This window comes from Alosa pseudoharengus, unplaced genomic scaffold (assembly GCF_046254945.1).
Source record: "Alosa pseudoharengus isolate Yale_2024_CS ecotype anadromous, Long Island Sound unplaced genomic scaffold, YU_APseudo_1.1 YU_APseudo_1.1_scf_2, whole genome shotgun sequence".
In the NCBI taxonomy this organism is placed as follows: domain Eukaryota; kingdom Metazoa; phylum Chordata; class Actinopteri; order Clupeiformes; family Clupeidae; genus Alosa; species Alosa pseudoharengus.
This window is the reverse complement of record NW_027468663.1, coordinates 40,209,498-40,230,359: the sequence shown is the minus strand read 5'-3', so window position 1 is coordinate 40,230,359 and position 20,862 is coordinate 40,209,498. Positions and strand designations below refer to the sequence as shown.

General features: G+C 45.7%; 1 protein-coding gene across 8 annotated transcripts in view; it reads left to right on the top strand.

Annotated features, from left to right (window-relative positions):
• LOC143134544 (sorbin and SH3 domain-containing protein 2-like) overlaps window positions 1–20,862 on the top strand; it is an 81,768-nt gene that overhangs the window by 28,142 nt on the left and 32,764 nt on the right. For 7 of the 8 annotated variants that reach the window (XM_076295005.1, XM_076295001.1, XM_076294999.1 and 4 more), the window contains exons 3-8: window positions 7,676–7,731; window positions 14,674–14,700; window positions 14,886–15,010; window positions 16,464–17,357; window positions 17,822–18,232; window positions 19,999–20,143. In XM_076295005.1, the coding sequence (XP_076151120.1) occupies window positions 7,722–7,731; window positions 14,674–14,700; window positions 14,886–15,010; window positions 16,464–17,357; window positions 17,822–18,232; window positions 19,999–20,143 (1,612 nt within the window). In that variant the 5' untranslated portion in view covers window positions 7,676–7,721. The remainder of the gene's footprint in view (window positions 1–7,675; window positions 7,732–14,673; window positions 14,701–14,885; window positions 15,011–16,463; window positions 17,358–17,821; window positions 18,233–19,998; window positions 20,144–20,862) is intronic. The other variant, XM_076295004.1, reaches the window with a different exon arrangement.

Sequence of the window (20,862 nt, the reverse complement as noted above, 5' to 3'; positions counted from 1 at the left end):
GAAGAAAAAGGCATATCATGCAGATTCTTTTGGCTATACACTTGGTAGACCACCAACACCCACATACATCACAAGCGGATCGCTAACTATATTGGAATACTGTGTGTTTTCTATAACAACAGCCTTTTGGTTTGATCTTACTCTTTGGGGTAGGAAGAATGTGTCTGGTGATGTGTTGATAAAGCATTGTAAGGTGTTAAGTTTGCACATACATAATAACCACCACGTACTGTATAGTAACCCAAGTTCATTAGGGTCATCATTACTGTCATTTGTTTTCCCAAAACATGTTCTTGTGACACAATTAATGTTAACAACTGCGTTCTCACAGACGGGGATCGGCGGCCTGCCTTCAAAAACATGACATGGTGTTGGCGCGCAGTTGTTTTTGGAGGAATAGGAAAGAGCCAAGACATGAAGAAAGAAATGGAATTTCCAGCTTGTTTTCCAACCGTAGCTGATTGCAGTCATTTCCCTGCGCAGTGGTGGACATGTGCGAGAGCTCTGTTATTGTGATTGTCAGCGGCTTAAAAGGCTTGAAATCAATGGGTTTCAAATGGTGTCCATTAAACGATTGCTTAGTTCAAAACATGGACTGCCTCTCTTCCCCAGACGTGATTAGTATTAGGTTTTATGGCTGTACAGCTGTACTTGTGGTTAAACAGGACTGGTGCTGCACGTGTTACCTGAGAGTGTGTTGAGAAGCACCGACAGTGGACCCTGGCCGTTTGCCTGGTCCTGTTGACCTCCTCCAGACCTCCACTCTTTACGCATGTCATGGCCAAGGAGATTCATTTGGTCTCAACAACCTCATCAACATCTCAGTGTTCTGTCCCTTATGCCACTGTGTGCACGTGCTTGCTTAGGAGACCTACAGGAAGGACTACAGGAAGAAGCAGACCTCTGTTGCCATATCATTCCTACAATCATAAAGTTATGGTGTGCTGAGACTCAGTGAACACAAGGACACCCATATATTTTAGGAATGGAATCCACAGAACAGCAGCACTATAGGGCTCTTTTCTCCATGTTGGATGTGGCTCCATCCCTTGATTGGAGTGTTGGAAGAGCAGATGCGACCCCTGCTTAAAAATCTTTCTTGCAGCTTTCTGACTTGAATGAATCCGTTTTGATTGGCCAAGTATTGTTAACATACAAAAAATTGGGCCTCTGCAATCAAATGGTTGGCCTCAATGGACTCTGGTTGGCAGTGATATATTAAACAGCGTTTTATTGAAAACATGAAAATATTATCATAAGAGTTCAGATTTATGTCTATTTATTCCTATTGTTGACCATGAGCATGACACACATAGCACCTCATAAGTGATAGATGCCCATACAGTGCCCATATATGCCTCACGCAGTAGGTCCTCTCATATGCAGTATTTGTATATTTACATATGCAAAAATAGTATTTTTATAGTTCTGAGTATAACCGATGCACAAGTTCAGACCTGTACGGACAGACTGGCTGGCGCACTGCTGCCACCAGCTGCTCCCCCTGTTGGGCAGGAGTGGCAGAGTGGTGGGTTCTCACGTCTCTTTATTTATAGTCACTTTCTCATTAGCACGTCTCAGAGGGGGTGACACGATGCCACGGTGGGTGAAGAAAAGCTGGCTTACTTATATTTTCTGATAACCGTTAGCAGTTGCACACAGCCTTATAGTCTTGTAATATAGTGGTTTTCATTTAAAAGCTAATAGGATTTAGTGTAAGATAAACCCCATCCAATAGCCATTAAGAACTCCTGCTGTCAGACAGCAGCTTCAAGTTAATCTCACAGACATGTCAGATCACTGCCATTTATCATGTTGATGGTAAGGGCATAAGCTGTGGTGGTGAGCAGCAGATGTACTGTAGGTGTAGTGGTATGGATATGGCTGTAAAGGGAGCAGAGATCTCTGTCTGTCTGACTGGTCCTCTGAGAGCCATGGAGACGCCTCTGCACTCCCACGCGCTAAGAGTCAATCTGCTGCGCGCTGACAGCGCTCACTCTCCATCACTGAAGCATGAGAGCGCAGGCCCGCTGTAAAACTGTCTGCTTATGACGCATCCTTCACCTTTCTCTCTCTCTCTCCCTCTCTCTCTCCCCCTCTCCTCTCTCTCACTGTCACCATTATTACCACCACTGGTGTTCACTGCAACAGTGTGATTGCCCTTTCCACCAACCAATTTATTGCTTCTTATGAATACAGGCAGCTAATTAAGAGATGCTGTTAGGAACATTCTAGAATGATTCCCAGCTGCTGTGCTGTGCTGATGAAGTGAAGTGCTCTGACCTCTGGGCCCTTACATGGGGTGTCTCTTGTTCTGTCGTGCTTTAGCAGTCAAAGCTGTCACACCGTGTGACAAAGCCATATTTTTCAGCGTCACTGCTCTCAGAGAGCAGTCACCCTCAAATCTTACTCTCCATCTCTCCCTCCTTCTCTACCACTTTGTTCCAATCTACACCCATTTGCTATCAAATAGATGGTGTCTTCTGAAGGCAGACTGAGAGACTCTTGAGTGGCAGAAGGGCCTTGGGGCTTTATAGAGGTGTCATAATTACATGCTTGAATGGAACCTTTAAGGCTTAAGTGGTCTCATCTGAGGAAACTCAAGTAGACTGTAGACATACAGTACCATAGATTACAGGGACTTGGCCTCGTGGAGAGCTGAGCTCACGCTGAGAAATTCATAAAAAACAATGTCACCTGAGAATAATTAGAATATTTGAGCTGTGGTTATTAAAGAAGAGTGGTTCAAGATGTACCTTGCCTGAGGAACACCAGTGGTATAGTACACTGATAAAGGATTCTTACCAAATGTATACTTCAGCTCGCCTCATAAGTGTCTTTCTTCTCTCTCTCTCTCTGTTTTCTTATTTCTGTGCTGAATAAGTCAAACCTACAACATTAAATCTGCATCCCTCTTATTTTAGCTATGGATATTCTTGTTTTGTGCAACAAAGCTCCCAGTGTTATTTATTTATGTATTACATTCTGTAAACAAATCTCTTCAGGCTCCGTGTCATCTGCCCTTGAATATTGTTGTCTGTTTATTGTTTGGGGGTGGTTGGGAAACTGTCCTAAAATATTCTGCTGGAGTGGCCTTTTCATACTAATGATGTGCAGTGCTTTGCAAAGCGCCTCTTTAATATTTTATGTGGTATTTAATTTGGGGCTAATGCTGCAGTCGATTCGAGTGCTACTCGTCCGAATTATTTTAATGAGTGGGTGGAATGCAAATGAAGCTTTGATGCAGAGATGTGGGAGAAATCAGACTCCAAGACATCAGGAGTACCAAGAGAGGAGGACTCACACTAATGAATTGAACACCCTAGTGGATGTTCTTGGCCCATAGTGCATCTTGTTTGCAGACAGGCGTTCACATCCGGTCAGAAGGAAAAGGCAGGGGTGAAGCATAATAGCAATAAGATATACTGAACATCTAATCAGTTGCCTGAAAAACATCAACAGGCTGAAATAAGAAGATACTACTGTACGTTTGCAGTGTAGTAGCAGTAACTTATAAGAGTAGTAAGAATAATATATTTTGTTTAGTTTGTTGGTTGTCACCGGGATGCAGAGCTCGAGTTCAGTAGGATGACAGCCGCAGAGAAGAAGCTTCCTCTGAACCTGCTGGTTCGGATGTGGAGAGATCTGTAACGCCTCCCGGAGGGGAGTGGGGTGAACAGTCTGTGGTTGGGGAAAGAACAGTCTTTGATGATGATGCACGTCTTACGCAAGCATCACTTGCCCTGGATGGCCTCGATGGAGGGGAGTGAGGAACCGGTGATGTGTTGGGCAGTTTTCACCACCCTCTGCAGTGCTTTCCGGTCGGAGGCAGAGCAGTTGCCATACCATACTGTGACATAGTTGGTGAGGATGCTCTCGATGGTGCAGCGGTAGAAGTTCACCAGAATCTAAGGAGACAGGTGGACCTGTTGCTTGGACTGCCTTAGATTGTCAAGTCACGTCAAAAGAATTACAGTGCCAGACAACAGTATGGACGCACCAACTCATTCATGTTTTTTCCTTATTTAGACTATTTTTTACATCGTGGAACAATACATTAGGTCAAAAGTAAGAAATAACACATATGGAATTATGCAGTAAGCACAAAAAGTGTAGCCAAAGCAATTTTTTAATTCTTCAAAGTAGTCACCTTTTGTGCAGTCTCTAAACCAAATTCAGGTAGTCACCAGAGTTTCCAGCAGTCTTGAAGGAGTTCTCATACATGTTAAGCACTTGTAAAGGTCGCCTTGTAACGGCAAGGAATACCAAATATGAAATGAGTATATATTATTTATTTATTGAAGACATTAAGACTTTGACCTATGTCAGCCACCATTGACTATATACAGTATTTGTGTTTAGTGTGTGAACATGCTGTCCCACACCCAGTGTCTCTACCACACAAACTTGGGAGATTTTGTGCATGCATGGGCATCTACACAAACACACACACACACACAAACACACACACACAAACACACATACCATCCTCACCTCTCCATGCCAATGTTGTCATATCAGGGATACCACTACCAGTAGCAGTCTCTTAGCTGAACTCCATAGCACAGTCACCTGGTGAGGCTAAGCTCATGTTTAATATTAATCACTCGCTCCATCTTACTGTAAGAGTCTGGCGCCATGACTGCAATACATTTCAGTGTAGATTATCACTGGCAGCTGTCAAAGGGCTTGATGGATCATCCCTATAGGACATGCAGTCATCACATGAGGGCACATCAATTCACATACTCACACTCAAACGCACGTACACACACTCACAGAACAAACAGAGACCTAGGCACATAACACACACACACACACACACACACACACACACATGTACATACACACACACACACACACACATGTCAGTGCCCAGACTTATGACAGACTCTGGGTAGACAGCACACCGCTGCGTGTCAGCAAGCTTGACATTTGCAGTGAATCAAATAGCGTTGATTATTTTTATTCCGCAAGCTATTTTCACATGCGCTGAGTTCATCTGCTATCCTAGACCCCCCCTCCTTCCCATTCGGAGACAGCTAGCTTTTAGCGCAGTTAAGACCTGCATTAGTGACTATTCACCCGCTCCTTGTCATCTGCCAGTCACATGCTAATATAACTCCTCACATTACATCACCAAGCTCCTTCTGGATGTTTCCACAGAGTCCCTTACATGGAAGCATGGAGTCTTAGATCATGTGTCCATAAAATGAGAACAGACTAGACTTCTTGCATTCCATTACCTATATGACAACTGTCATTTTCATGTATTACAGTAACACTGAGTTTCTGTGGATTAAACTTAAGCTAGTCTTAGACTAAAAGAAAACTTACTGTAAGTAAAAATCTCCATCAAAAAAATGTCTACAGTCTAGGATTAGCCTTAGTCCATGTATAAGAAATATGGCGTACACAGACACACACTTGGGGGCAGCCGTGGCCTACTGGTTAGCACTCTGGACTTGTAACCAGAGAGTTGCCGGTTCGAGCCCTGACCAGTGGGCCACGGCTGAAGTGCCCTTGAGCAAGGCACCTAACCCCTCACTGCACCCCGAGCGCCGCTGTCGTAGCAGGCAGCTCCCTGCGCCGGGATTAGTGTGTGCTTCACCTCACTGTGTGTTCACTGTGTGCTGAGTGTGTTTCACTAATTCACGGATTGGGTTAAATGCAGAGATCAAATTTCCCTCACGGGATCAAAAGAGTACTTACTTATACTTATACACTTCTGCTTACAGTACATGCAGTAGCTACCATCCATGGCCATATTACAATGTATAGTCCAGTGTTTTTCAACCTTTTTTGTGCCACAGCACACTTTTGACACTTAAAATGTCCCACGGCACACTAACATCCTGTGTGAAGAAAAAAATAAACATCCCATAGCCTAAAATTTCAAATAATACACAAATATGGCCTTATTATGGCTTCTATGCAAGACCTGCTCAATAAAACAAGCGCCCTCTGTTTCATTTGTAGGTGGCTATATCTAATTTAATTGCTGTTATGAACTGGATATGTGATGATTCTGTGAAGACTGGATATGGGGCCCCCATTGTACAATGCCTGCATACCACAAATAGTGCAATCATACAATCAATGAGAGTATGTGGTTATACATTCTTTGATGCAACAGTTGCTTTTCTGGGCCAGTGAGTGATATTTGGGTAATTTTCTGCGGCACACCTGATGATCTCTCACGACACACTAGTGTGCCCTGGCACAGTGGTTGAAAAACACTGGTATAGTCCATTAGAACCCAGGTCATGTTACAATGTATAGTCCATTAGAACCCAAGTCATGTTACAATGTATAGTCCATCAGAACCCAGGCCATGTTACAATGTATAGTCCATCAGAACCCAGACCATGTTACAATGTATTGTCCATCAGAACCCAGGCGAGTGTCTTGCCTTCTCCTAAGTGATCAGGGGTCCTGACAGAGCTCTCTCCTTCTGGCTTCCCTCCAGGGCCTGGCTAAATGGCTGTGCTGTTAAGTGCAGGCCTGGGTGTAGGATAATTGTGTTCAGAGTTATGGGGAGCGGCTGGGGATTAGAGCCTGATGAGGTGTGGGTCGCGGCTAATTGATTTTGAGCCTCCCTGCTACCCTTAATCTCTGCCAACACCAACACTCGGCAGGTAAACCCATTAGCGCCCACCGCCCCAGTCCTCCTACCACCCATTTTGCTGTCTTGCCATAACAGGTTTATGCCGCCTGTGCTCAGCAGTGCAGCAGTAAAAGAAATCTAACACCCACAGATTTAACGAAGGGGGATTTGCACATCGTATACTGTATTGATAAACTCATTCCTGTACACTGGATTCCTCTAGTGCCATTCAGCTGCGCAGCTCAGTTCTGACCTTCTCAGGTCTCATTTCCCACAGCCCCAAGTTGACCAGCAAGAGATTATATTGACTGATGTGGGTCGACAGCAGGTCTTCACATCTGATTTACTTTGTGTTTAAAGTCTATTGTAGCTTTCTGTGTGAGACAGGAGTCAACATTTTTGCTTTGAGCGCCATACTGCTATGTACCAAACACTTCCTTTCAACGATATCATAGGACTCACAGTCTCTAATTTCAACACAACACAAGTCACCACCGCTTTCGAACAAATGTTGACCGAACTGCACTCTGTTGAACCTGAAGTCCACCGGAGCCGGCCCCAAGTTTGAACGGTGAACAAAGTGCAAAGTTTGATGTCCAACTGAAGCTGACTCAATAACTGTGCAAAATAAATGAGCCAATTTATCCCCATACATTAGGCAAGACACGCCACATGGTCGCTATACTTTTGTGCACGAGGACTTTGCACGAGGACCCACCATTTTAACGAGGGCCTATGATGAAGCGCAGCAGTGATAGGAGGGCAGCAGAGCGTGCCCTGATTCCAGCCTGAAGGTCGAATCACTATGGTTACACTCACCCCACCCTTGGCCGTTCTGCTACTCCCGTTCTATTGACCAGAATCTGTGTGCTGTCTCATGCTGAAACAGAGTCGCGTTCCCTCCGTCTGGGCCAGTGGGATTCTCTGTGTGGCCTCGGTGCTGAATTATTGATGTGTGGTGTTTCCCCAAACCGGGCCTCCCTTCTCCTCTCATTTCACCACAATATACTCTGTTACCATTTCTGTCAAGCTAACAGGAAAATCTGTTTTGCTCTGCTTTTTTTACAGGAAAGTGTATGTGTGTTTGGCCCGACTGTAAGGAGAGAACTTCAACATGAACACAGGTATGTTGGCTGATGTGGCCTCCAAGCCTTTCACCGCTGACTTGGTTCACCAACCATTTCCCATTACATGTAAGCGGTAAATACAGTAAATGCACTCATAGGCATTCATTCATTCAGTACACGGAATCACAGACTTTTTTGACATTTTGGCCTTACCTACAGTACAGTAGCCTACTGTACAAAACTCTCTCCCTCTCTCTTTCTCTTTCTCCTCTCTCTTTCTCCTCTCTCTCTCTCTCTCTCTCTCTCTCTCTCTCTCTTTCTCTCTCTTTCTAATTCTATTCAAACACATACAGGCACATAATGTGACACAGAAAAGTTCACAGACTGAGAAACAGCTCTCTGAGTGTCTGGCTCTGCTAGCTGCTATGAGCCCAGGCGGTTTTTGAAAAGTGCATAAAGTAGCTTTTTCTCACACTGATATGTTATGCTGTTTAGCGTGACAGCTCTGGTGGCAGCTCTGCCTGTCCTGTGCCAGCGCAGGTTTAATTGGCTTCCCTCGCTGGCTGTTCACACACCGTGAGTGATTTGCAGATCCAGGCGTCACAGTGCACCCAGGACTTTCACTAAGAGCTCCAATTTAAGGGAAAACCTGTTTGACAAATGTGAGGTTTGCTTGTCAACGCAGCCCAGTAATAAACCCTAGTAATATGACATAACAGGGCGCTCTGAATGCTTTGCATGCTGGGTGATTTGTGGTGTGTGTAAAATAGGATTTATCTCGCATCAGTAAACAGGCGGGCTGAACATGCCTGCCCTGAAGACTCTGTTCATGTTGAGTAGGACTTCAGTCCAGCGGTGGCTCCTGGACACTTCTGCACTGCCTGTGTTACAACAAGGGCTGTGAAGGGTTACAACTGACAATGGAACATTTGAATTTCAATAATTAGATGTTCAAGAATTGTTCACTGGCATCACTTATTACATTGTTGTTACATTGTTGTTATTGTTAATGTAGCTCTTAGCTTAGCTTGGTTTGAGTTCACCATAATATTTGAGGTTATACATGATTTTAACCATCAGAAACATAAAAAGCTTCCTTTGCATAAAAGTGTCAGTATTCATTCCTACTCATCATGAATGGTTGGTCGTCTCGGTCCTTGGTGGCTTATATGGCTGTCAGGTGATTTGTTGTTTTAGTAATGCATGTGCTTTGCTTTTTCTATGCCTGGTGTGTGTGTGTGTGTGTGTCCGTGTGTGCGTGTGTGCGTGTGTGTGTGTGTGTGTGTGTGTGTGTGTGTGTGTGTGTCTGTGTGTGTCTGTGTTTGTGTCTGTGTGTGTCTGTGTCTGTATGTGCATTTTTGAATGTGGCTGAATGTGTGTGTGAGTTGTGTGTGTGTGTGTGTGCATTTATGAGTTTGTATGTATGTGAATGTGTACATCTGGATGAATATATCCTTGGTGTGTATGTGTGTGCGTGCGCATATGCATGTGTGTGTCTGTTTGCTTTGCGGTGGCTGGCTGCTGCGCTTTCCCAGATAGCGGAGGACGTGCTCGCAAAAGCACTTCACTGTCTTTCACGCTCTCCTCCATCAAGAGGGTCCAAAGCACTCCTAACCTGCACTCAGCTGCAGGTACTAACCACACACACACACACACACACACACACACACACAAATAAACAAACACACAAATAAACAAACACACACACACACACAATTGCATATGTGGCTGCATGGAGCACACACATGCTTACCTATAAAGTTACACACACTAAACTAAGAGGTTTTGCAGACTAACTCACTTACACACACAGAGAGAGGTATGTACACAAACACCATACTATAATCCTGTTAATGTGGCTCTAATTTTCAAATGTTGAAGCCGTGTGTAATATGATCGATTTTTAGACACTTGGACTTCACTCAAGCAAAGAAAGAAATCCTTTTCTGCTGTTCTTTTTCTTTCCAATGCTCCATGAGTCATCCATCCTCAGCCCTAGGGTTGTAGGTTCATTCATCTTTCTCTTTTTCTCATCTTCCCTGGTGTATTCCTCCCTCTGTTGTAGTTTTCATCCCCTCTTCAGCACCATTCTGTCTCTCACACACACACACACACACACACACACACACACACACACACACACACACACACACACACACTGACACACACACTACTGGAGTGAATCAGGTGCTGCTCTTCACGGTGATGGAGGAGCTTCAGAAAGCCCCATCTCATTGGGGAACACACAGAGTGCAGACTGAGTTGATACTGTAGTGAACAAATGCTTACTGTAAGGGCAGCTGGGACTGGTTCTGTTCCGAGGTTGTGTTGTTTCTCCCATCGCGAGGCCATTAAGCCATTTCATTCACTAAGGGATTTAAACAGCATTACATGAGAACAAATGGAGGTTTTCCTTTGGAGTAGAACCTTAAGAAGACTTAACCATTAAACAGTATGTTCTTACAGAGACAGGACTTTACTGTAAAATCACTATGCTGCCACTGTAAAAGAGGCAGAAAAGATAGAAATGATATAACCTTCTCTATACAAAGAGCACTCGTTTTTACAAGCATATGTGTTTGTTGATCATATGAGCAGGCTATAGGCGTAAAGCATTGACTTACCGTAAAACTTCAAATAATCGCCGAGTCCCTAAGAGACGCCTGTGTCTTTTAAACGCCTGGCGTGGCTAAAGGTTTGGGTTAAAGGCCCGTCTCCAGTAGAGGCCTGGGCCCAGCTCCCCGAAAGCATCTTAAGCCTAAGAGCGTCGTAAAGTCTCTCTTACGAACGTCTTAAGATTTGTCGACTGTTTCCCGAAACCATCGTAGCTTAAGAGCGTCGTGAAAACACTCGTAGATCTACGCGTGCTCCAGAGTACTCGTTACCGGCTAAGAGCGTCTTAACAGTACTTCTCACTGAGGTCACCAACTGGACATACAGAGGAATTACAACTTAGAATACATAATCCAACTTACGTTCCCATTCTTTATTGTGTTTACCTGTGATTAATCAGATTTTAGCGTGCAAAATAGCATAGCCTACATTTAATGGTCATAATAATGTGATGACAAGCGGACAAAAATGCAATCAAACGAGACGTTGCCAAAATAGTTTGACATTATCTTTAAGTGAAGGCTATATTTTATTAGGCCTATGAGGTGAAAAGCGGAGAAACCAACATATGGTTTAGTCTGTAGTACTGCATCAAAATCTAAGCCTACACATTTCCTCACTTTCTTACTCGACTTCTTTATTATCTTCAAACGTGTTCTTAAGTGACACCGCAAAAAATTATTGCATGGTGGTGCAACAATCTAATCTTAAAATAATTACAATTATTTATGTCTGTGTGGTATATAACCTGGGATGCTTACATGCAGATGCCAAAGTGTTTCTATTTTCGTATTGATGTGAATTAATGTGTAGATCCGAAGTTTAAATGGTAGGCCTATAGCTGTGACATGCAGTCACCTGACATCAACGTCAAATCGCGTCAAATCAGAGGATATTTCAGAACTATTAACGTGGACAGCTCCCCTTAAGAGCATCTTAAGAGCAGTGCAAGCGCGTTCACGCTACGAGCATGTTCGGGAAACAGTCGGAAAAACCAAACGAACGATCGTAAGATGAATCGTAGTAAACCCTCTTAAGAGCGTGTCTCCGTCGTTATCAGGAAACTGGGCCCTGGTCTGTTTTTTAGTTTCGGGTTGTATTTAATCTTCTAAAACCCGTCGCAATGACACGAAACCGTTACAGAAAGGAGGTTACAGCAGTGTGAATTAGATGTTGCACGTCGTTACAAGCCGTCGCAAAGCATTCACATGTCTGGTCACAGTTGCAAGGTTTTAGAATGTTGCATGAAGTTGCTGCTCATCTCGTTGCGAATCTTGGGTGTGATTTGGGCTTAATTATGGCGCAGACTGCGCACGTTAGGATTAGATGGCATTAAAAGACTGCGGTGGGTAAAAGCTAGAGTTCCAAATTGTATAACTTTTTTTCCAATATGAACTATGCCTATATGTCCGACTTCGTCATCGTTCAATTCATCCCTTGTGTTTAAAATTTGCAGATAGGCCGATGGTAAGCTTGTTTTTATGCTGGCAACAAAACCAGAACGGTTCGCGAACGTTATTCTTTATTCTAAATGCCATGGCGATAAAGAGAAAGAAGTCAGAAAAGGAATTTACCTTAGACTAGGCTATATCAGAGCCAGTCTACGGACATTCTCTGGCTATATAACCTACTGAAATAGGTTAATGATGTAAAGTCAAGTGCGCTTCTATGGGACTTGTGTGTGCGCGCACAGTTTTTATTGATGAGTCGGAGTGGCAAGTGCTGCGCATAGTTGCAGTGGAAGGTGGCTGCCCAGGGCATTATAAAACTTCTCACTCTTAGACCTACTCATACACGGCGGTGAAATGGCGTATTTAGCTGTCTAAATTCGAATCATATGCTGGGGGAGAAATCGTCGGACATCCATGATTATTTTGTTATTCAGCACCCCTGTTAAAAAATATGTTCCCGCGAGCCTGGAAGTAGGCTATGATTTGAATGACTGTTGTCAAATTTGGCAAATACAAAACGGGAGAAACAATATGGTTCATGCTCTCTCATGCTGTTTCATTCGTGCTGAAAAGGAGGGAGAATGAAACATTAAGCACGTTCCACTTTTGCATAAATAATTCCTGAACAGTTTTGGTCAGGGCTGATAATGCAACTGTATTTGACAAAGGACCGATATAAGCTATTTGCTAGTGACAAAATATGAGCTTTCGGTGTGTTACGATCTCTTTGTAGATTACGTTTAATTAAAACGTGTTTCATCTGTTCTGGCTATCCCCGCTATTTGGATCTTACTGTATCTCACTCAATGAACAACATCTCAACACTAAATGAATGATGATCTGTAATTGTCATCAGATAGCCTAGTAATATAGGTAGACATTCAGTGTGTTTGAAATAATTAATTCGATAATATTTTCCATCTTTGCAGAGGAAAAGTTTTGTGTAAAGGGAATTAAAGGCCTGTCTCATATAGACGCCTGTCTCTAATACTAGCCGGTGCAGTTTGGCGATTTGGGAAAATAAAAGCCCGGGCTATTATTTGGAGTTTTACGGTAGTTTAGCTTGCCATGTGAGGAAAGAAGCCTGCCGTCCAGGCCTATCTGCACTCCCATCAGCCTGTCTGTGTGTGTGTGTGTGTGTGTGTGTGTGTGTGTGTGTGTGTGTGTGTGTGTGTGTGTGTGTGTGTGTGCGTGCGGTTGAGAAGTTGTCCGGCCCACTGTGGCAGCTCTGTGGGGCTCCACACTGCAGGCTTTAAACACCATTAGTCCTCGGCCCTCCTGGGCCTGAAACTGAGCCTCCTATTAATACTGTCCCAGAAATTAGAATGCACCACACACACTCTACCACTCTTTCAAGAAGTTGGGCTAGCGATTAACTTCTCCATCAGCAACCCCCCACCCCCCCACACACACCCACACACACACACACACACACACACACACACACACATTATCCCACACCCTCATCTCAGGCCTACCAGGGTGTCTTCAGGAGAGCAGAGCTCCCATGGAGAGTGTAAAATGCTATTAAGTTCTGCCAAAGATATAAAAACAGTCTCCCCTCATGAAATTTTAAGCGGGGATGGTCACGGACTCTGCTCCCAAGCCATTAATGTATTTATGATATCACTCTGAACAATGATAAGAGAGCGCCACAGCTCTGGGTGCCCACAGAGGAGGACTACACTCTTCTTGTATCCACTCCACACACACACACACACACACACTGTTTATTGTCCCATCTGTCTTCTCTCTCTCTTCTCTGACCCTCAGCTTCTCACTCTCTCTCTTTCTTTCTCTCTCTCTCTTACACACACACACACACACACACACACACACACACACACACACACCAACACACACAAACACACCAACACACACAAACACACACACACCAACACACACCAACACACACACACACACACACACACACACACACACACACACACACACACACACACCAACACACACAAACACACACACACACCAACACACATAAACACACACACACCAACACACACCAACAAACACACACAAACACACACACACATACATATTCTTCAGTTCACAGAATCCTATTCAGTTTTTCTCCAGTGTTTTCACTGATTTGTAGATCAGAGAGGTGTGTATGCAGTACAGATAAACAAATCAACCTCAGTTTACTTCTCATTATTTAGAATATTTATAAGGGGGTGGTATTAGACCAATGACCATGATGTACATGAATGTCTAGATGTGGTTCCTGTGATGGGAATAGTGAGAGAAAATGTTGGTTCTGGGTTGTGGTGCTGTGTGGTCCCTCTGGGACTCCGTAGCGGTCATGCTGCTCTTTCAGGGCTTGGGGCTGTTATGACTGGAGGCGCCCCTAGTCCTCTCTGATCTCACTGAGCTGATCCACACGATGTGTGACTTTAATCTCCCTGATGAGTGATGGAGGGGTGCTGAGTGCAACAGCGAATTCTCTCCCTCTCTCCCTTTCCCTCTCTCTCTCTCTCTCTCCTCTGACACCCTCTCTGTCTTTCTCTGTTATTCTCTGTCTCACACTGTAAATCTCATCACTCATCTCTTCAGTGTTCTGTGCTTTCATAGTCGCCCCACTCCTTCTCCCCGTCTCGTTTCTGACTCTGAACCACTCACTCTGTGTGACCGTGAGCTCATACATCTCTAGCATACGGAACTAAACTAAGAGGGTCTTAAGGTCTCCAGCGTAGAAGACCTATTCATCATCCATACCTACTGTACATACATCCATTTCCTCTCCACCCTTCACCACAGCCTCTGTCATGCTAAAGTCCCTGAAGATTGTTTTCACATAATTGAAAAGAAAAGCTTATTCTGTCTCGCATTGTTAAGTGTCATAGTAGAGTGAGAATAGTGTGATATTGGAAGCTCAGACCTTCATCAGTTTTTGTTTTTGGCTTTCTTTTCCCTCCAGGGAGTGACTCTCACTCATCAGATTCAGGTAATTTACTGGTTCTCCTACTCTCACTGTCCTATATAAAGATGGAGATAAATAGGTGTGAGAAAAATGTTAGTGCTGTTTGTCATTCAGTGTTATAATCAGTGTGTGTGTTTGTGTGTATGTGTGTGTGTATGTGTATGTGTCTGTGCGTGCGTGCGTGCGTGCGTGCGTGTGTGCGTGTGCAGATGCATGGCGGTCCCGCAGTGCCACAGATGGGATGAGAAATGGGGACGCAGGCAGCTCCTCTCTGGCTGCCAAAGGCTTCCGCAGCGTCCGACCCAACCTACAGGACAAGAAGTCTCCGACACCGGTAAACACACCTGGCTGCTCATAACTCACACACACACACACACACACACACACACACACACACACACACACATGCACGCACACACCACAGTCCAGAGCACCATTAACACAGCGTAAGGGTTCACCTACACAAGTAAATACAGCACTGCACCCTCAGTACTTGCTGCTCTTCATTGTCCGTTGTAAGAACACACTGCTCTCATCTTGCAGTCAGGCCATATAGTGCTCAGGTTAAGACCATGTTCTGAAATATCTTGCTGTGTAGGTTAATGCGCTGGATTATAATGGAGTCTATCCTAATTTCCCATACACTATTCATTCTGTTGCAGTCAGGCAAGTCTTCTTTCCAACAAATAGAGGAATATGCAATTCATACCTGTTGCCTGCATTGCAGTTCATTAGACTAGAGAGTAGTTGGTGAAATCGTTAATGAATCCACATTGTTTATTCAGCACAATATTTGCCTTTGTATTGTTTATGTAGTTAAATTAAATTCACATATCAGTTTATATTAGATCATTAATCAGAATAGTGTAGTAACAAATCAACATAGTGTGTGTTTTTGTGTGTGTGTGTGTGTGTGTGTGTGAGAGAGAGAGTGTGTGTGTGTTTTAAAGCAGCAGCAGCAGTTCCCACAATGGGACTATGACACTGATTGGGCAAAGATGTATTTTCTTAGGCTCTGCTAGGAGACACATTAGCAGGATCACATTGTTTAGAGCCAAGCACAAGCATATTTGGCACATCAGCAGAAGAGGGGTTTCCTACTCAGCCCCTGCTGTACAGTATATTCTCTTGTTTCAGGTTATAAAGCACATGGATTGTGACTGTGCTACGTTACTCTACACATGGACAATCAAATATGTTGTTGGCTACCAGAAAAGCAGTGTCTGCATTTACGCCAGTGATTCTGTAGCGCAAATTGCAAGTTGTGGTTGTGTGTGTGTGTGTCTGTGTGTGTGTATCTGTGTATGTTTGTTTTAAAAGCACCCTGGAAGCTAATCACAAAAATGCATCGGATTCTGAATTGGATATTGTGTGTGTGTGTGTGTGTGTGTGTGTGTGTGTTTGTGTGTGTGTGTAAATGGCCATAATGATTACAGGGTGGAAGTTGTCTCGCCTCAGATCTTCTCAAATGGTCTGAAATGATCTGGTGTTTATTTCCAAAGACCGCAGCATATAAGATCAGGACTTTTATTTATAAAATACATAAATGTGCAAGATACTTGAGCCCCTGCTAAAAACAACAGCCTCATCTCACAGTAGATGTTTTTCTTGCAGGATACTCATCCCACGACCCCCAAAAAACATTGCATATTTGTACTATTGTCCTCGGTTTACTTGCCACTATAAATATACAACAATGTTCTTTTCCCAGACCAGGTCTCTTCATCACCTCTTATATTTTATGTTGTTTGTCTTTTGCTGATTGGCTACGCCATGGCGCCACTCAGGTCCCACTCCCACCCCCTCGGAGAGAGAGCTATCAGATGACACCCCAGGGTGTTGACCCCCCTTCTTATGGCTCATTGGCCGCTTTGGCCGACTCCCAGATGCCCAACACTCTCTCTCTCGCCCAGATGCCCAACACTCTCTCTCTCGTCCAGATACCCAACACTCTCTCTCTCACCCAGAGCGCGGCTGGGGTCACCCAGAAGGGCTCCTACACCCTCAGCACCCACACCAGGTCCTCCTACTCCTACTCAAAGAGAACCACCACCTCCTCCTCCTCCACTGCCATCCCACCCGCACCCTCTGATCCAGACCCCCCTGCCCAGACTAATGATCCCCCAACTCCCAACACTAATGAGCCCCCAACTCCCAACACTAATGAGCCCCCAACTCCCAACACTAATGATCCCACACCTCCCAACACCAATGAACTCCCTCCTCCCAAAGCCAATGAGCCCCCACTTCCCAAAGCCACCAGCACCAACAGCAACATCAGTTCCAGCAAGAGCGGCAGCAGCAGTAACGCTCACAGCACCCAGGTCCAGCTGCGCAGGGTGGCCACCCTTCAGCTCACCCCATCCACCGCCCCTGACCCCCCAGCTCATGAACCCCCCGCCCAGCAGGAGCCCCCCAGCACCAACACAGGCCCCCCACCAGGCCCCGACCCCCCCTCAAGCACCCCCCCAACCCCCACGCCTACGGCTCCTCCTGCTCCCCCTCGCCGAAACTCCACTAACACCGCCACTGCTGCCCCCTCCCCTGAGACACGCCAGGCCTCTCTCTCCATCCAGATGAACCCCCCCAGGTCCAGCGCAGGCCCCCCAACTGCCCCAGAGGCCCCCGAGGAGAGCCGGACGGCCCCACCCATACCCCCAAGACCGGCCGGAGACCTGGTGGTATAAAAAGACTGTGTTTGTTTACAATGAGCAGACTCATCAGCACTGTCTGTATCCCACAAGTGTTGTCTTCCCTTCACAGCCTCCCTGCAGTGACTGGCACAGAATTGCTAACCATGTTTGTGTTGATTCTCATGCCACAGAGTATGGAGTATGTCTGGGTGATGGACAGGATGGATTCACGTGCTGAATGACTACAGTTGTTTTTAGATCCAGAGTGTGTTGGTTGTAACTTAACAGTAATGCACCGTGTGTGCCTTCTTCTCACTCTAAAAGTCACTGCTCACTTTTACTTCACAGTGGTCCAAGAAACAAACAAACACAAACACACACGTCCTGTTTTAACGCTGTGTGGTTTCAACTTTTTGATGACAGCAGCACGTCAAGTTCTCTCTCACACACACTGCTCCTCCTCCTCCTCCTCCTCCTCCTCTCCCCTCCTCCACTGTCCACCCCTCTGGCAGCCTGACGGGTCCCCGTCCCGAGCGCGCACCACCTCCCCCCGAGGACCCCTGTCCCCCGACGCCGGCTCACGCCGCTCCCCCTACAGCCGTGCCAGCCAGGGCTCCCCGGACTTCCTGTCCTCGGCCCTGTCCCCGACCCCGTACGCCCCCCTGGAGCGCGGTGGCCCGGTGGTGGGGGGCGGCGGCGGAGGAGGTGCGGGCGGCGGCGATTCACCGGTCACCGTCTCGGCGCTGAGCCACTACTCGTCGTCGACGGCCGTGCTGGACGAGCTGCAGATCTGCGGGCTGGACTCGTCGCCCGGGGGCTCGGCCACACCGTCGCCCACGCTCAGCCATGCCTCCATCACCCCCGACGACGGCCCGGCTTTAACCGCCACCATGGCCACCGCTGTCACAAGCGCCGCCACTAACGTAACTATCACAGCCACCGGCCAGCCACCAGTCACCCGTACCCCTCTAACACACACCTCTACCCACTTACCATTGTACTGTCTCCCACACAAACACACACACACTCACACACAAGCACACACACACACACAAGCACACACACACAGGCACACACACACACACACACACACAGGCACACACACACACACACACACACAGGCACACACTTACACACAGACACACACACACACACACACACAGGCACACACACACACGCACACACACACACACACACACACACACACACACACACACACACACACACACCCATGCTCTCTCCCTAAGCCCACTCATCCCATTCTGTGCCCCTCTAACTCGTCCCCCAGCACATAACATGCTGTTCATATTCAAATACTGTAGAAGCACAGATGGGCAGACACACACACACACACACACACACACACACACACACACACACAGACAAAAAAAGATATATAGTTAAATAGTTACATGTTTCTCCCCGGAGATCTCCAAATCCCCCTCAACACACACATACAGTACACACATAACCGTCTTATGATGAAACCATGTTCTCATTGCCTGCTAATCAACACAAATGCATTAAAACCTTCACAGCACTGGCAGTTCTGCGATTCAATTCACCAACTTGCGTGTGTGTGTGTGTGTCTCGTCCTGGATGTGTGTGTGGCTGTATGTGCAAGAAGCTAAACGCCTAGCTTGGGATCTGATGCTGCTCTATTCAAACCAACTCGGTCAGAAGCACTGCCATGGTGTGGTGGGGTGTCATTTGCACAGAGCACAGGCTAGCGCTACCTTTTTTTGGGGAAAGGCTCTAAAATACAGTGTCAGTATATTGTGTACTGTAGGTAGGTAGACACTAAGCAGGCTTTTTGCTCCAGTGCTACTTTTCAGTGAAACGTTCATTGAAACACGTCTCAAAATGATATCCATCCAACCTCACTCCTCCTCCTTTAGGCACGGGAGAGGTGGAGCTACTGTCACAGACATGTGTTTGCATAACACCCCTCACTACCTCCACAGCAGTGGAGTCTGACCAGTGCTGCTTTGATTTTGCTCTCCCTCTGTCCTGTATTGGGTCCAGTTTGTCTGACCGGTGAATAGCCAGAAGTGACATTGCGCCATCGCGTTGCAAGGCAGCTCGGTGAAAACAAACAGCTGTCAAAACCAATTGTAGTCATTTTAAACTATATATCGATACTGTCATTTAAATTTTTTTTAATTTTTTTTATCAAGTTGTCAAGCCACTGCTCGATATGGCATGACAGCGGTCAGACAAATGTAAAAATATAGGTTTGAGGGAGTGAGTACACATGCTGACAAACCGTGGTACCTTGTGTTGTACATGTTTGAATTGTAAACACAGTCAATAACACTTCCTTATAGCCTGGTGGTAACATAGAAGTAATCCTATTAACCTAGCTGTGTTCAGGACTGTGTACATCATCTGTCTCTGTCCTACATGTTCCGCCCATTCAGCTGGAGCACTTTTTATTTGTTTGGAATGTGGAATGAAATGGAATTTTTTGTCTACACTGCTTGGCAAACGTTTTGTACGTTTATGATTAACTTGATGTCCTCTGTGTAAATTGACAGTGTCTTCTTGATGCACTAATGCTTGTAGTCCTGTAGGTCTCACCAGCTCACAGACTCTCCCGTTTCAGTGCTCTTAAATCAACTACGTCTCCCATAATCCAATTCCATTGATGTGGATTCTATAGTGCATTATTTTCTTCTTTGTCCTTCAGGGTCAAATGGCCATGAATGGGAGTTCTACCCATGCAAGCAGCCCACCAAGTGTCCCCCAGAGGCCCTTCTCTCCTCCAGCCTACCCTCCTCCTCCCCCCACACTCAGCCCAGGCATGATGCGGGTCCAGCAGAGCCGCAGCTCAGGTGAGCCTGGGTGGGCGAGCGGCTTGCCATCCTCATCCTCACTCTCTCACAGCAGTATCTGTAACTAGGAGCTAATGGAAAAGCGAATCGCATGGGGCTCTGTTATGGATGCACCCAACCAGCAGCCCTGTGTCATTTGTCTCTTTTAATCATATGTACCCTCACTGTTTTGAACTGATTTCATATATGTCTTTGGTTACATCAGTAGGTAATCGATAGGATCAGAAATCAATACAATATTCAGTGAAAAACAGGGGAATCACAGGATTTCCCTTAGTGAAATACCCTGGCCTTCAGCATACAGTATCCATGCATATCCATCAAATGAAATGTACTTTAGTGAGCCTGTCAGGGCCAGCCGAGCGAGTCCAGGTGATTATTGTTGTTTATGACGAGCAATCAGACTGAGTGCGAAACCCTGCCACGTTCCATTGAAAAGCGCATCACTTCCTGTGTTATTGTTATTGATCCCTCTGATCTTTATTGCTCCTTAGTAATGGACTTGTGAGGCACATGCCTTGTTAGAGAGGGGGATTATTGGCAAGGAGAACATTCTTGGGATATGATGTATTCGTACCCATTTGCAGACCAACTTAATCGATAGCTGAGCACAGCTGGAGATGAGGGTGGCATCTGGCTGATTGACTGTAGAAAGTGTGGCTGCTAATCACTCACAGAGTCATCTAAATCTTAACTGATGTAAGCCTGAGGTCTACAGT